Source organism: Nyctibius grandis, chromosome 7 (genome assembly GCF_013368605.1).
Source record: "Nyctibius grandis isolate bNycGra1 chromosome 7, bNycGra1.pri, whole genome shotgun sequence".
In the NCBI taxonomy this organism is placed as follows: Eukaryota; Metazoa; Chordata; class Aves; order Nyctibiiformes; family Nyctibiidae; genus Nyctibius; species Nyctibius grandis.
In genome coordinates, this window is record NC_090664.1 from 18,677,507 (window position 1) to 18,691,391 (window position 13,885).

The window sequence follows — 13,885 nt, forward strand, 5'->3', positions numbered from 1 at the left end:
ATAAAAGTGGACAGATTCAGGATTAACTTATATTAGAGACTGAAGATGAACAATTAATAATGATTTTTATTAGCATTTTACAGTTACAGGAAGAACAGGTTTAAAAGTCAAAAAGCTCAGAGTTAAGGTTTCTAAAAGTGTATTAATTAGCACAGATACGTTAAAATGCCGTGAACATGCCCATGCTATTAGAAGAACATTTGCTAAGAATATCTGTAAGTTGCTGTCAGTTGCAGTTAAATGTTTTATGATTTAAATCCTAAAATTTTCCTATGCTGCAAAGAAACAGAACAGCTTTTTCACTCATATGCCAAGCAGTATGGAACAACCCAGGATAGGGAGGAGGAAAGAAAGAGGGGGCTGAGGGCTTCTCAGATCCTTAGTTTTTTCTAGTCTTTTATGGCAGCCTATCCAGCTCTTCATAGCTGGTCTCCTTATTCACTGATTAATCCTCTTCCAAATTAAGGTAATATTAGCATACTTTCTTTAATTGGTTATAGCACAGTTCTTTGTTCTGGGGGCTGTTTTTCTCTTTGGCTTAAAGTACGAATTCATTATTTTGCTTATTAGACTTAAAAGCAGGGTTATTATCATCTTCTTTTCCCCCTTGTCCTTGGAATGCCCAATGAAGTGAAGACTTCCAGATTGTCAGTAGTCACAAATCTGTTTCTTCCTTCTGCCAACCGTTTAATAATCAGTTTTTAAAAGAGTTTTAAAGTTCACTGATAACAATTGTTTCTTTTTGCTTATTGACCAGATAATTATAACCAGAAATATAACACAGTTGCAAATTACAATATGTAAACCACACAGAGTTACACCATATATTAAAGGTATTCAGATTTCGCTGGTAAGTTAGAAACAGCAGCTTGCTTGGTCCTTGAATGTTGTTATGTTGACAAATAACAGTTATTTAAATTTGGAGTTCAGTAACTTGCTGGTGTTTTTCATCCAACTCATGTCATTGTTAATTCTGCCTGTAGTCCCAGATGTAAACTGATCCTGCCTAGTGATCTAAAGTGATCATAGGACTTCACCCTTGCCCTCTTCTAGTGAGAAGTGGAGACTGTAGTAGCAACCTACAGATTAATACCACTGCAAAAGGAAAGGATGTAACAGGTGGGGTCTCTTTTCTTTCCTATAACAGCAAGTCTCCCATCAGCAGTGTGAGAAGGTGAGAGTGAGAAGGGAGGAAGAGTCAAAGCTAAGGTTACATTTTGATGCCTTAACAGACTAATCACAAGCCTCCTCATCTTTAGTTGTTTTGAACTTCAGGTCTTTAAATGCTTGGCATTCTTGTTTTATCATTCTGTCTGTGAATTTCCTGCCTTTCAAACTTAGAAAAAGCCAGCCAACCAACTAGAAAACATTGACAGTACTTAAAAGACAAAGCAAATGAAACAAAATGTGAGTTGCTTCAAAGAGGAAAGTAGTCAGGTTTTTAGAGGGTCAGATTGATTGTCTCTGTTATATTCGCACTGCCTCTGACAGAGATGAACCAGTGATGCATTTGGCCAATTATAGTCACCTTATTCACTGAAGTGGCTGGGATTTTTATCATCCATATGGAACTGTTTTTCTCTGTGTGTACTGAAGGTAAAAAGATTCAGGAGGAAGGAGGAATATAAATATGAAACAAAGGCCAACATTCAGGTCACATGCCACATAAAGCCACACATAGCTAGTTTTCCTCATTGAGAGCAACAGCAGCCTAAAGGTTAGTTTCCTAGATAAGGGGGATTTGTAGTTCAAAGACAACAAGGGGAAAATTGTTGCCCACTAGGAAAGCTGTCATGGTAAAGTAAGAAATCTTTTCCCATCTACTCCTTGTAAATCAGAAGCAAGAACATCAAAATAGCTTTTTGTCAGCTGAGCTACATCAAATATTTATACAACCCAGTGAAAATAGCTTTTTCTGCACAGTAGGATACCTTAATAAAAAATGCAGTGGTAATGGAACATTTTCAGAGGAAGAGAGTGATTGTAACCTTTATGTTCGGAGCCTTTTCTTTAAGAAAGAGTGAAGTTATGTCAGTTCAAGAGCAGAGACTCGGAAATGATACCATAGACAGCAAAGTCAAAATGGTTTGTTTCATTGGCATTCCTTACTGCCCTATTGCAAATGAACTAACATTTGGAATTACTAATGACTTTTTTAATGTAGGCTAAGTTCCACGAGCTAAATCTTGTTAAACAAGAGATTATCAAAAGAGAATACAACTGAATCAGAACCAGGAAATACCTTGCATGAGAAACAGTGGAAACTGGAAAGACCAACTCACCATCTAAAGCTTTAGGTGGCTGATCTTTGTAGACAGGTTAGGTAAGGTTCAGCTGAATAAATGTAGGCAGGGCAGACCCTGCAGGTATTTGCATATGAGTTGTCACCCAAAAATGCCATTATAGTCAATGGAGATCTAGGCCTAGACCAATATAGTCAGTAGGACTTGTGTTGTGATCCACCTCATCCTACATCGCATATCTAAAGGAGATCAGATAGATTGGAGTGGGTGATTAGTGACAGCAGACCTAGATAAGACTGAGATACTCACTGCATCCTTCGCCTTAGTCTTCACTGACACAGTCTTCCAGGCCTCTGAGCTTAGAGGCAAGGTTCAAGGAGGTGCAGGACTAGCAGCACTGGATGAAGATCAAGACAAGGATTGCTTGAGTTTCTGAGACCAAATGGTCTGCATCTAAGGGTGCTGGGAGAGCTGACTGATGTCGTAACAAGGCCACTTTTAGTCATCTTTGAAAGGTCATGGAGATCAGGGGAGGTTTCCAACACTTAAGAAAGGTAAAGGTTGCATCCATCTTTAAAAAAAGGCCAAAAGGACAATCCAGGGACCTGGTCAGCCTCACTTAATTCACTGGTAAATCACTGAGTGAGTCCTCTTGGACTCACATTTCTGGACACACGAAGGAGAAGAAAGTGACTGGGAACAGTCAGCATGGATTTAACAACAGTAAATCATACTTGACAAAACTTGATTGTCTTCTGTGATAGAATCACTGGATTTGTGAATGAAGGGAAAGCAGTAGATGTCGTTTTAGGTGAATTCATCAAGGAAGTTCCCTCAGTATTTTTGTATCCAAGTTAGGACACTGCAGCCTAGATGGGAGGACAACTAGATGGATAAGAAACTGGTTGCATGGATAGGCTCAGAGGGTAGCAGTTAATAGGTCACACTTTACATGGAGTAACAAGTGGAGTACTACAGAGATCTGTCCTGGGACTTACTGTGTTTAACAAGTTTATCCATGATGCAGAGGAGGCAGCGGGGCTTGCTTTTGTCAAATTTGCCGATGATCCCATACTCAGGGGTGCAGTTCATGTGCTTCAGAACTGGACTGCTGTCCAGAGGGACCTGGGCAGGCTGGAAGAACATGCCAGCAGGAGCTTTTTGAAATTCCATGAGGACAAATGTCCTGCCTCTGGCAAGGGAGAGACCTTTTCAATAATCCAGGCTGGGAACAGCCTGGCTGGGTAGCAGCTCTGTTGAAAAGGTCCTGGGAGATGTTAGTAGGCAGCAAGCTAAAGATGAACCAGCAGTATGCCCTGGCAATAGAGAAGGCAACAGCATACCAGGCTGTAACGACAACAATATAGCCAGTAGATAAAAGACAATGATTATCCTCCTCTACTTGGTGCTCATTAAATTGCATCTCGACCACATACTGTGTCCCGTTTTGGGCCCGCCCTCAAAAGGGACAAGGAAGATGTTGACAAACTGGAGCTAGTTTAGCAGAGGGCCAACAAGATAGTCAGTGGCTGGAACACTTGTCCTGTGAGGAAAGACTGAATGAGCTGGGCTGGTTCAGCCTGGAGAAGGGGCGGGACCTAACAGTGCCTGGCAGTGCCTATGAGGAGACTATCAAGAAGATTGATCCAGGCTCTTGACTGAGGTATATGGTAGGAGGATGAGAAAAAATGTGCATAAATGGAAACAAGAGAAGTCCTGGTTAGATATAAAGAAAAACCTTTTCATTATGAAGACAGTCATGCTCTGGAAGAGACTGCCCAGGAAGCTGTACAGTCTCCATCCTTGGAGTTTTTCAAGATGCAGCTAGATACAGCTGTGAGCAATCTGGTCTGCACTTGTATTGAACCTGCTTTGAGCAGAAGATTGGACTGGAGACCTCCTGAGGTCCACATCCACCTGAATTACTCTATGATTCTATGAAACTGGGTCCTGAATGAAATAATGCTTATTTCTCTCCATCATTTTTAAAGAGAGCCTTGGATGACTAACTCAGCTGTAGACCTCTATATCAAAAATATCTAATGTTAGATTATGTGAATCTCACCTAGTGGGCCATCTCTAGAACATGTGACTGTAGACTTAAGTTGCTGCAGACTCTAGAGTATCTGTGTGATAAAGGTATTGCAGGTAGACTCAGTGCATCTGTCCATCTCCTTGCCCTTCCACATCTCCATGTAAGAGTTTCCCTGAAATTACTGCTGATCCTGAACCATAGCATGGGTTATGTGTGCCTTTTCTCCAAAATACGACTACATTAGCCCTCTTTTTGGTGCTTTCTCCTTTCCCCCAATTATTCTCAGCATCCCAAGTGCTTCACATGCGAAGTAATTAATGATCCAATTATTCTTTCGTTTACCTCCCCCTTTCTTCTGGAAGAGTAGTAGATGACCGGTAAAAGGGAAGATGTACAGCCAAAATGTGAGAATTGGCAGACACGCATTCATGGCATTAAAAGTTTAAGCGTTGTGGTACGACAGGTAGAGGGAAGACTTGGTTATGGTTAAGGGGGAAAATCTTAGTGTCATCCACCAGTTTCTCTTACAGAGTTTTTCACCAGCATCACTCTTGAGCAGACACCAGTATGCAGCAGCTGTCTCTCCCTCATCATTTTTCCAGTTTTCTCATTTTCTATACGTTTCTTTCCTGGCCAAAAAATTAATGGGTCTTAGGATTGACTGGGTATAGCATTCAACAGAAATCATTCTACATCCAACAAGAAGTGCCGTCAAGTTTATCTGCTGCCTGTAGGGTCTCACGAGCTCAGCTATTAGTTTCTAAAACATTACATATGTACCATAATGTTCACATATGTGGAAGCTGTGAACTGCACGAGTGGAATGCGCAGCAGAGTGAAACATAAAGGATGATTTATGAGTGAGTGTAAACACATGCATGCTGATTGTGTTTTGATCGCTTACTAATTAGCTGGCAAATGCGTGCGGCGAGCTCAAGCTGCAGTTGTGCCAACAGTGAGACACTGAATTTCATTAAGAGAACTCACGATACAGGCGTACAGTACACTGGCACCGTATAAAGCTTCCTGGCAAGACCTGGGTGTCTGTATCTAGTAGGGATCTATGGGTTTCTGATTTCAGCCTTAGGTGCTGTCCTGTCATCTCTGCTTTGCAAAATTAAAGGGTTATTTGTACGTTATGCATCCTAAAATAGATTTGGGTATGGGTGCGGGTGTTGGAGCGTGATACATTGCACAGAAGTTGAATTGGTTTCTGCTTTGAAATGTAGGGTCTAATGAAGTGCCTTTTCTGAATGAAATATGATAATTGACTCTTGTACCCATTTGTATGTGGCAAGCTTGTTCTCCCTATGTTTTCTAACCTGAAACCCAGCTACTTAGTGATCTGGCCTGTTATTTCACAACAAAAATGTCAGTTCTTCTCACTTGGATGAAAAGTACATCTAGATGGCAGGAGTTACTGCTTTGTAGTCCAGTTCATCCTCCTCGGAGCAATGTGTTATACTGGCTTGCTGTAGTGGTGAGGAGTCTTAGAATCACAGAATAGTTGGGGTTGGAAGGGCCCTTTAAAGGTCATCTAGTCCAACCCCCCTGCAATGTGCAGGGACATCTTCAACTAGATCAGGTTGCTCAGAGCCCTGTCCAACCTGACCTTGAATGTTTCCAGGGATGGGGCGTCTACCACCTCTCTGGGCAAACTGTTCCAGTGTTTCACCACCCTCATCGTAAAAAAAATCTTCCTTATATATAATCTAAATCCCTCTTTATTCTAAACAGAGTTACAGGAAACCTATCTGGGGAGACAATGTGCAAGCGCACAGTGTATTTTTCTACTTCTTTGAGTCTCCCAGCAGAATCCCAAGGAGAGTCCCTAATGAGTGGTTTACAAATTTTTTCCTGCACAACCAAACAGAAAAAAAAAAATACCCTGTTGTAGTTTAGATACGAGTATTTGTATCTGCTCCTTTACAACTGAATGACTTGATTGAAACTGCAGCAAGAGAGAGTAGTGGACCGTGCAAATAGAAGCAAAGGGGTGTGCAAATGCTTGACACCTGCAATAACAGTCTTGCTACAGAGTGTTTGTAGACATAAGCCTCCAACTGTAGGAATCTGGTTTGTTGTCGGCTTTACCCACAACAAGTTTATTATTTCCAGATAATAAATTGAATTTAGCTCATATAATGACATCGGAAGATGTTGACTGAGATTGTGTCTGCAAAAGGTAAGAAGCCTCTTAATCCTCTTCACTGCCTCCTTTGTGAAAATGTGTTCTGAGTTTGGTACATGTTTTCCCTTGGAGGCAGCGATGCCTTCCCGCTGGCATTTCTTGACCTCGTAACATCCACCAGGGAAAGCAGGAGGACCTGACGAAACTGCTAAGCAGACTTATCCAGAAGACTCTCCTGTCTGTTCAGGAACCTGTCGGTTTGGCATTTCAAAAACATGTATCATACCAGTGCAAGGAATGTAGTTTTCCTGTAAACGTAAAGAAACTAACATGCAAAATACAACATTTAGGGAGGGGAAAAGCAAGGTCTTTATAATCAGTCATACAGGGTAAATGTATTATTTAAACCAGAAAGGCTGAAAAACATGCTTTGTGACAATGTGAGAGGAGTTTTCTGTGTTAATAAAGAGTACAGTACTGCTTATTTACAGTCTTTCTAAATATAACTCTATTCCTTCATCATTTCGCTTATTTTAGCAAGGACAGGTAAGTAATTTTTTTTCAGTTATTCTGATTCTGTTCTGTCATGGAGCTGACAAAATTCGAGTTCTTACGTATGGGAGTGATTGCTGATTGTGGAGTATACGGCTAAGTTGAAGGAGAAAGTGCTGCTCAACTAACTTTAATAGTATGTGTTGTCTGAAAAAAGACTGAACGTGCTGGGAATGCAAATGAGAATAGAGAGCCACTAAACCAGATGGTCTAAATGCCTTCATAAATTGATTAAATAGTTATGAATGTATCTTTTCTTTCACGCTGTTCAAATATGCCAGATCATCCTTAGTCCATGTAGATCACTGTGCCTGCAACGGCTGACCCATATGTAGCGTTCTGACTTGTGTGAATGAATGAGTATAGTCATTAACATCAGTGTACCTTCAAAAGCCATTGAAAAATTGACATAATACATGGTGTTTAGCCCCCGAAGTGTGTGTGTAACTTCAAGTAGGTGAGCAGTGCTGATGAACTGAGGACTGAATTAATTTTGCCTGCTCAAAACAGGAGAGCTGGGGTTTTTGAGAACAAACTTTGGAATAACAGAGTGGACAGTGAGGTTTGCTATTAGAGAGTAGAATTGCTCTTAAAACCTGCTAGAGATATTAGTCTCATTCATTTAATAGAGCTGGACTATGAGAGGAAGGTCTATGCACTTTTTTATTAACATCCTTGGGAGAATTTGTTATTTATAAATTCAAATGCCTCACTACACATGGGGTGCCTTCCATAAAGCTTACAGATAACCCTGTGTTTTCACAGATTCTTTACACGGGACAATGGATGGTGTATTTCTCTTTGAAGATGTTGCTGTGGAAGACAGCAAAACCGTGCAGAGCTATGATGCAATTGTTGTAGAGCAGTGGACTGTCCTGAAGGTATGTGTACAGTTTTTCTTCCATGATTCTTTTGTGCATCAAAACACTCCAAGACTGTGAGGCTGACTCTCACGTACTGATCTGTGCTTCAACAGTACCAGACAGGCAACTGAGGTAAAGGGGTGCAGCGTAACAGTAACGCCAATTAACCACGCTCTAGTGCTTTATTGGGGGGGTAGGAAATGTGAGTGATGGTGAGCAATGAAACTCAGGGTTATCTATCCCCAAAATACAGATGTCTGCTAGATTAACTGTAATGAGGATCTCCATTGGTTGTCAGGGCAACATGATCATACAAGCCACTGTAGCATCGCAGTTCTAAAGAAGGCGGCCCTCTAGGTAGGCTTAACTGCAGTAGGAATGCACAGATAACTGCATTTGCTTCTGTCTGACCTCCTTCATATGCTGAAAGAACTGTATATTCTGGATAGGTCCCTATAAACAAACCACGTGTGTCATAGATTGGCTTTTTACTGATCCAAGTGCACACTCAGATCAGTAGAAACACTTTTTAGATCAGATCAGTCAGTACCGATCTTCCACAGCAAATTTGATACACAGATAGGTATTTGAAAAACTGGGCTTAAAATTCCTTGTGACCTGAAGCAATAAGATCATGGGGGAAAAGAAGATACCGTTGCATAACTCTCAGAAGTTTTTTTTTGTTTGTTTTATTTGATTACTCTAGTCTGCTAGAAATAGCTGTTACGTTATAAAGGCAATACCTGATCTTTTCACTTGGAATATGTTGTAAATGGTGTAAAATCCCAAGAAGGACAAGCAAGGCACACACATGCCAAAAGGATGGATTAAGGGAAAATGGGACAGATGCTAGACTGAATGTGTAAAATTCCACGAGACTAGGATTAAGAGTTTGGTTATTAGATGCTGACTTTGTAGCGTAGCAAGAAATGGCCATATAGTAATGGCTAGAAACTTCTTGAAGAACAGCATAATGTGTTAATGGGAGCTTTTCTTGTGCTAATGTGCGTCTGAACAAACGATTCCTATACCACATTTAATGTTATTCCAGTTATTACAGACTTGACTGTAAGTTCTTGTTCATTTTTAGGGTCAAATTGCAGTGTTGCCACTCAGGAGCAAGGTTTTGGGATAACGACAGATCCATCTGAGGTGGTTCCATCAGTGCTGATCAAGAAGGCAAATGTTAAGAAGCTTTAAGGTTAACCATATGTTAAAAACTGTTAGGAAAGGAATACAGGGTCAAACAGCAAGTGTATACTACTACGTACTACTGTGTAAGCCGTGTTTTGACAGCACCTTATTTCAGAAGGCTGTGTTAGCACTGTAAATGTTCAGAGAAGAGCAGTGAGGATGGTACAGACAGCTTCCATATTAGGAAGACTTTACATGGTGTGTCCTTTCAGCCTGGAAAGAGAAGAGTTACAGGGAATGGAATAGGTAGAGGTCTTCTAAATCACAGGAGGCATGTAAATAGGGACTGACTGGTTGCCATCTTTTCCAGTATAAGAACTAGGGGTTGTCAAATGGCACTAGTCAGGGCCAGGTGCAAAACAAACAAAAAGGAGATAATTCAGGTAATTCTTTATGCAGCAGCAACAGATCTGTGGAACTTCTTTCTGGAGAATGCTGTGGGTTCAAGAAGTTTAGGTGGGTTCAGGTGGAAGCAATGTTTTTTCCTCTACCTTATCTATCTCTGTGCTTATACAAGCATTTTAATTCAGATCAGGAGTGCATTTTTGAAGTGAACCCCCTGATCCTCCCCACTTAATATGCCTTACATCACAGAATGGTCTCATATTGCACAAACTGGATTCCTTTCAGTGGAAACTAAACCAGACGTTCTGAGAGGAAGTACACAAAATACTTGGAGCAGGTATCCTACATGCTTGCCCTGATATATATTATTCTTCCTTAGCTGACACTTAGAGCCTTGTTGGAGACAGCTTTCTGAGTTAAATGGATTCTTGGTCTGAACCTGTTTGGCTCTGGACAACCAGTGAGGGGTTCTCTGACTCAGTAGGATATTGCAACAAAGTTATGTGTGATGGCCCCAATGCACCTCTTAGTTTGCTCTGTGTGGTCACAAGAAAGTTTGTCTCAAGCTACATGACAAGGACAGCATCTGATAATGGGGGTCCTGTGATGGCAGAGTGGTGACCAAAACACTAGGACGCAACAGAAGAGTATCTTCTAGCAGGGCTCCTTGAAGCATTGGAGCCCTGATAGGTGGAATATCATTTGCCTTCAATTATAGCAATTCCATGCTGGAGACACATTTGGTCAACAGATTAAGGAATCAACCTCCCAATGCCATCTGGTGTGTCAAGAGATGCTGTACTGCTGCACACCATGGTTGTGTGAGGGCTAACGTGGAGAATCTTTTGTTCCAGACATAAGATGTGGTATGTGCAATTTAGAAGCTGACTGATAGCATATACACAGCTTGTCGGTATGATCAGATTATTCTCTACTGTAATTTAAAATTTGGATACTGGATGTTCCCTGGCAATTTTGCTCTTCTGAGATCAAATGCCCCTCTTCTGTGGGGACATGATGAACGTGTTACCCACCAACTTAAAAGTGGAAGAATATGGAGAAGAAAAAGCCTGCTGAAGGAAGGAGGTTGAGGCATTGGGGAACTCTTGCAAAGGTCTTACCCATTTAGAGGAAGAGCAGAGCTGACCACCTCTATTTTCTTCTTTTGACATTTAAATAACTGCCTGGATATTTCATGGCTCGTGCTTTCTGAGACATAATAGGCATAGGTAGGTAAAGTCATCGAATGAAAGACAGACTGGAAGCTTAGGGATCTGTAGGCACTTGCCCAGTGTCGTACCCAGAAGACCAAGTTGTCTCCCTGTTAAACCCTGTCAGAATTCACCTTTGTTTACCATAAACATGGAATACTGCAGTGGCAGAGGAAGGGACTGAAAATGGGGAATGTAGAGGGAAGGAGACGGAGTTCAATAGTGACAGATGTCTGAAAGCCAGTACAGGCTTTGTTTCTGTTACAAGTACTTCAAAGTATAATTATCACAGAGATAATTATGGAGCAGTGGAATGACTCATTAATGTAGATTTTCTTATTTTTTTGATACAGGTTCAGCTCTGATCTAGATTAACCTTTTCCATTTGTCATTTTCGTTTGTACCAATGCAGTGGAAGAAGCACTGATGGGCAGCATGACATAAATGTGTATAATGGATCCTTATTTTAAATTTGTATCAGATTTGATTATCTGGATGAGCTATGGACTTGTTCAGATGTGGTCTGAACTGAATGTGGATTTATTGTGCTGTATCCCGATTAAGAAGAAGAAAAAAACAAAGAAATCCCAGCCACAACAGAAGAAGGCTGTTCTAAAAAGGACAACATGTAGCATGTATCCATGCCCTTAGTAATAAAAAGAGAACCTTTCTAAATGAAAAGTTAAAGTTCTGCTGTTTAACCATAAAGGCAAAAGAGAGGGGTTGGCACACCTCTTAGCAGAGAAAGTGCTGCCTTTTTAATTGCTAAGCTAATAGAGAAAACAAGCTGAACAGTGTGATGCACTCGGTATGTGTGTAAAATGTCAGTTTGTAGAGGATGTAAAGCTCGCAGCTGTCACAGTATGTGGTCCTGCCAAGCAGCAGACAGGATGTAATAGCTCTGAGTAATTTAACTCTTTCTTCCCAAAGTAGAGCTGCAGCATCCTCTGCAAATGACCACAGGACTTACAATGATAAAATGCTGCTCTCATCCCTATCGCTTTAACTCTAAAAATGTCAGGGCATGTTATTTCCACCACTGTCTCTGAGATCTAGCACTGAAACTTGTTTGATGGTTTTAATTCTGCTTGTGTAGGCAAATGTGGGTAGACAGTTCTGATTAATCAGAGCCTGCATGATTTCCCTCACCCCAACTCTAATCTGTCACCTCCTTTTCCCCATTAACCACGACAAAATAGCTCATACTGTCTTTAAAGTTGAGTGCTATAACATTTATTTTAAACTTCTGCATTGTTCTGCTTCTGAAGCCTTGTTCATCCTGAAAATGTTGTCCTTAATTTACAGGCATTTTCTCATTGAAAATCTTCAGCTGGTGATGCAACAGGTTTTTTTATTTTCTGCTATATCATGTCTTTGGTGTGCTGACATGAATTAAAATCTCAAATACATCATGGTGTTGCCATTTCCCTGGCAGACTTGAATGGGGTCAGTGTCCTCTGTAGACACGGTAAACCTTTTAACATGCAACATATCAAAAGAATTAAAAAATGATCTCTGCTGAGCCTAGGTTGCAAGTTGCCTTAATGTAAGCCTTGAAACAAATTCCCTGGAAATGAGGATTTGATTTGTCTGTAAACCAGATTTAGGTCATATGTCAGTTAAGCTATGTTCTGCTGTCTCTAGCCATGGGAGAAAGGCATGACCAGGTCAGCAAAGGAGCTGATGGCAATGGGCATGAAATGCCGATGTGTGCGTGACCCTCTTTACCACCCAAAGGACATATATGTTGCCTGGGCATAATATTTCAGCATTTTGCCCCTTGTTGCTTTTCAAGAAAAGCTGAACAAAAACCTTCAGGAGCCTGTTATCTTCAACAAGTTTTTAAAGTTCTTGTTTCTTTCTTTTATGTAAGATATGAAAGCAGCATATATATATATATATGTCTATTGAACTCAGTAGACATATGCTCTGTATAGGATTAAAATGTGCAGGCTAATCTTTCTTTGGTTTTGTTGATAAATTTAGTAATAGAATCTAGCAATATGAATTTGGAACTTTCCTGATGCTTGCAGTATTGAATGTCTAATAAAGCGAACATTTCTTCCATATGAGTAAAGGACACTTGACTTAGACAGAAAAGCACAGGATTTAAAACAATCTGAATAAAAAAAAAAATAACTTCCTATCTGTCACAGTTTGCTTAGGTCTGTGACACGATCAGAGATAAGAATTAGTTCTCTGCTCACCCCTAAAATCTTTCAGGAAAAAGTAAGCATACCAGATCTGAACTTTCCACTTAAAAACAAGCTGAGAAAAAGTATTTTAATCCTCTCTTACACTTTCTAAAACACCACACAGGGGACAAGTCATATTTCTTTTCCCCAGCAGGTCACCTTTAGCTATGCAGTAGTGCCCTGGCTAATGCACCTCTTCAACCCTATGCTGCTGCCAGGCAGGTTTGTGAGGGGCCTCCACATTTTGAGGCTCACAGGAAGCAGGTGCTGGGACCCCATAAATCGCCTGCACGTAAGTGAAGGGCAGCGCCAACGTTTGCTTTCCTGCTGCCTGAACTGGTGGCAGCAGAGGGTCTGTGCTTCAGCTGTGTTTCTCGCATGGAAATAGATTATTAGTTCCATAATGGTGGAGTGGTGCACAAAGCCTTTTTGCAAAAGCCAGATTTTGTTCAAGGATAAATTATAACCGAAGGAAATTACCCTGAGGAAGCTGTGTGGAGGTGATTAAGCTGTGTGCGGTAAGGCACCGTGGACGACACAAGTCCTCAGTTAGTGTTTTTCTATGTTGTTTTTTTTTTTTCCAAAAATAGTTGATGAACAAACAGCAAAATTGGCGATCACCTAAAGATAACAGTGCACAAGCGTTGCAGAAATTGGGAAACTAAAAATGCCAGAGTTATTTAAGAAAATGTACTGATGAATTGCTAGATCACGTGCTTATGCTGCGTGGCCAATTACATGGAGTTGTCCTGTCACGTCTATGTTACCTGTGCAATATAAGTTTAACACATTTCACAGGATGCTTCCTTTTTGGAGAACCCTCCACGTCAACACATGCACCTTGTGGAGCTTTTGCTACTTATCCTGTGCTTCTATAAATGCAAAACTGTGTTGCTGCACAAATGTGCTTCTCTGTTACAAGCGCAGGCAGTATCAGGAGCACTCAGACGTTTTTGTTAGTTTACACATCTGCTAGAAAGTAGGATTTGCATCCGCAGAAGTCACTGAGAGAAGTGGGCTTTGTGGGCACAGGGGGGTTTTTTGGTTGTTTTTTTGTTTTACCCTAGATGTGGAGACAGCTGTGAATGCTACTCCGCAGCCTGTGTGTGTATGGAA

The 13,885-nt window shown here is 40.9% G+C and overlaps 1 protein-coding gene across 1 annotated transcript in view; it reads left to right on the plus strand.

Annotated features, from left to right (window-relative positions):
- Window positions 1–13,885, plus strand: part of RFTN1 (raftlin, lipid raft linker 1) — a 113,142-nt gene that overhangs the window by 85,817 nt on the left and 13,440 nt on the right. The window contains exon 7 of the mRNA XM_068404971.1: window positions 7,727–7,842. Within this exon, the coding sequence (XP_068261072.1) occupies window positions 7,727–7,842 (116 nt within the window). The remainder of the gene's footprint in view (window positions 1–7,726; window positions 7,843–13,885) is intronic.